The following is a 1,938-nucleotide window of genomic DNA, read 5'->3' as shown; positions in this document are numbered from 1 at the left end:
GCGGCACCCTCCCCGAGCACACGCCGGCTGTCCCCGCACCCTGTGCTGCTCCCGCGGGGCCGGGGGAGGCCATGCTCGGGCGCGTCGTCGCCATGCTGAGCAGCAAGAGGCAAACAATAAACGTCTTGTATGAGCGATTGCAAAGAAAATGGAAAGCCGTTTAGTCTCAGTCTGTGATGCTTAATGGGTCTGAGAAGTGATCTAATTGCTCGGCTGCCTTGTCAGGAGCATCCATAACTCAGGTACCGGGACTGCCGGCGCTCGCCTCGCCGGGAACGTGCGGAGGTCCCTAATTTGCTCCCTGACTGCGCTGGTGGTTGTTCAGCACATCCCAACCCTCTGCTCTGGCATGCTCTGCTGTGTCTGGGAGTTACTAGTGACAGCTCAGGGGTGGCACCGGGCCCCTCGGGAGCCATGTGCCACGCGGCAGCGTGCAGGCAAGGCGGAGGCAGGAGCAGGCAAAAGGAGCTCCCGGAGGGAGCAGCAAAGGATCCCAAGTGCCATCAGCCATCCCCAGCCCTGTGACCAGCAAACAGGCAAAACCCAAGCTGTAGGAGGCAAAATAAAGTCCCTGGCGCTGCAGCTGCCCTGAGCAGGGCTCTGCCTGCAGCAGCACTGAGGGGTAGCAGCCAAAATCCCCGTGCACGCCCCACGCAGCCTTGCCCTGCTCATGGCCTCAGTGCTCATGCCAGACCCCAGGTTCCAGCTTTTGTCCCAAGGAGCCAACTGCTGCTGAGAAGCTTTGACATCCTGCAGGCGTCACCAGGGGAAACCCCCTTGGTGTCACTGAGGGTGACTAATGCCGGGGCTTTCCAGAAAAACACCTGGGTGGACGAGCCTGCCCAGCCGTGCCTACAAAGGAGGGAGCAGAGGGTCAGATTCTGCTCACCACCACTGTGCCAGGTGCTGGCCGTGGTGTCTCAAAAGCCACCAGGCCCTCCCTGCATCCCTGCAGCTCCCATGGGGACATGAGCACATTTTAAGAGCAGTTCCCTCCATCCCTGTCCACAGCTGCACCGACAATGTGGTTAAAGCACTGGGAGCTGCCAGGAGCATGGTGCAGCAGAGCTCCCCGCACAGCATCCTGAGGGACACCAACTAGCCTTGGGGACACCAAGTGTTTCTGGCAAGTCCCCTGAGACATTTATACCCCTGAGAGGGGACGCCCTAATGCAGTGGGGACATGTGAAACCCACCCGGCCACAGCTGCTGCAGGAAACCAGAGCCCTGGGGCCAGCCCAGGACCCACCCAGCATCCCGGCTCGGTGCGTCCAGCCAGGCCACCAAGGCGCACCCAATGGACACTCCCCTACGAGGAAAGGCTGAGGGAGTTGGGCTTGTTCAGCCTGAAGAAGAGAAGGCTGAGAGGGGACCTCATCAACACATACAAATATCTTAAGGGTGGAAGTCACGAGGATGGAGCCAGACTCTTAGCAGTGGTGCCCAGCGACAGGACAAGGGGCAATGGGCACAAACTGAAACAGAAGAGGTTTCAGTTGAATATGAGGAAAAACTTCTTTACTCTGAGGGTGACAGAGCACTGGAAGAGGCTGCCCAGGAGGGCTGTGGAGTCTCCTTCTCTGAAGATACTCAAAGCCCGCATGGATGATGTCCTGTGCAACCTGCTCTGGGTGAGCCTGCTTTAGCAGGGGGGTTGGATTAGATGATCTCCCGAGGTCCCTTCCAATCCTTGCCAGTCTGTGATTCTGTGATTCTGTGTGACACAACAGTGTCCCGGGTCTGTGTGGTACCTCCACCAGCACATGCCTGTACCTCCAGGACATCACTGATGTCTCTCCAAATGAAAGCAAGGTGCCTACATAAGCACTATTTAACTAGATCCGCTCTGCACCCTTGGTGGCCGCAGTGCTGGTCGCTGGCCGTGGGGACAAGCAGGCTGGACAAGCCTCCGCGCTCCCGAGGTCGCACAGGCGGGCC

At 59.0% G+C, this 1,938-nt stretch overlaps 1 protein-coding gene across 1 annotated transcript in view; it reads left to right on the top strand.

Moving 5' to 3' along the window:
* TNMD (tenomodulin) overlaps positions 1 to 1,102 on the top strand; it is a 13,845-nt gene extending 12,743 nt beyond the window's left edge. Inside the window, exons 8-9 of the mRNA XM_009642987.1 lie at positions 226 to 277; positions 1,012 to 1,102. Coding sequence (XP_009641282.1) covers positions 226 to 277; positions 1,012 to 1,102 — 143 coding nt within the window. The remainder of the gene's footprint in view (positions 1 to 225; positions 278 to 1,011) is intronic.
* Positions 1,103 to 1,938: the final 836 nt, after the last annotated feature.

This window comes from Egretta garzetta, unplaced genomic scaffold, assembly GCF_000687185.1.
Source record: "Egretta garzetta isolate BGI_Z169 unplaced genomic scaffold, ASM68718v1 scaffold220, whole genome shotgun sequence".
NCBI lineage: Eukaryota > Metazoa > Chordata > Aves > Pelecaniformes > Ardeidae > Egretta > Egretta garzetta.
This window is presented reverse-complemented; position numbering and strand designations above follow the sequence as displayed.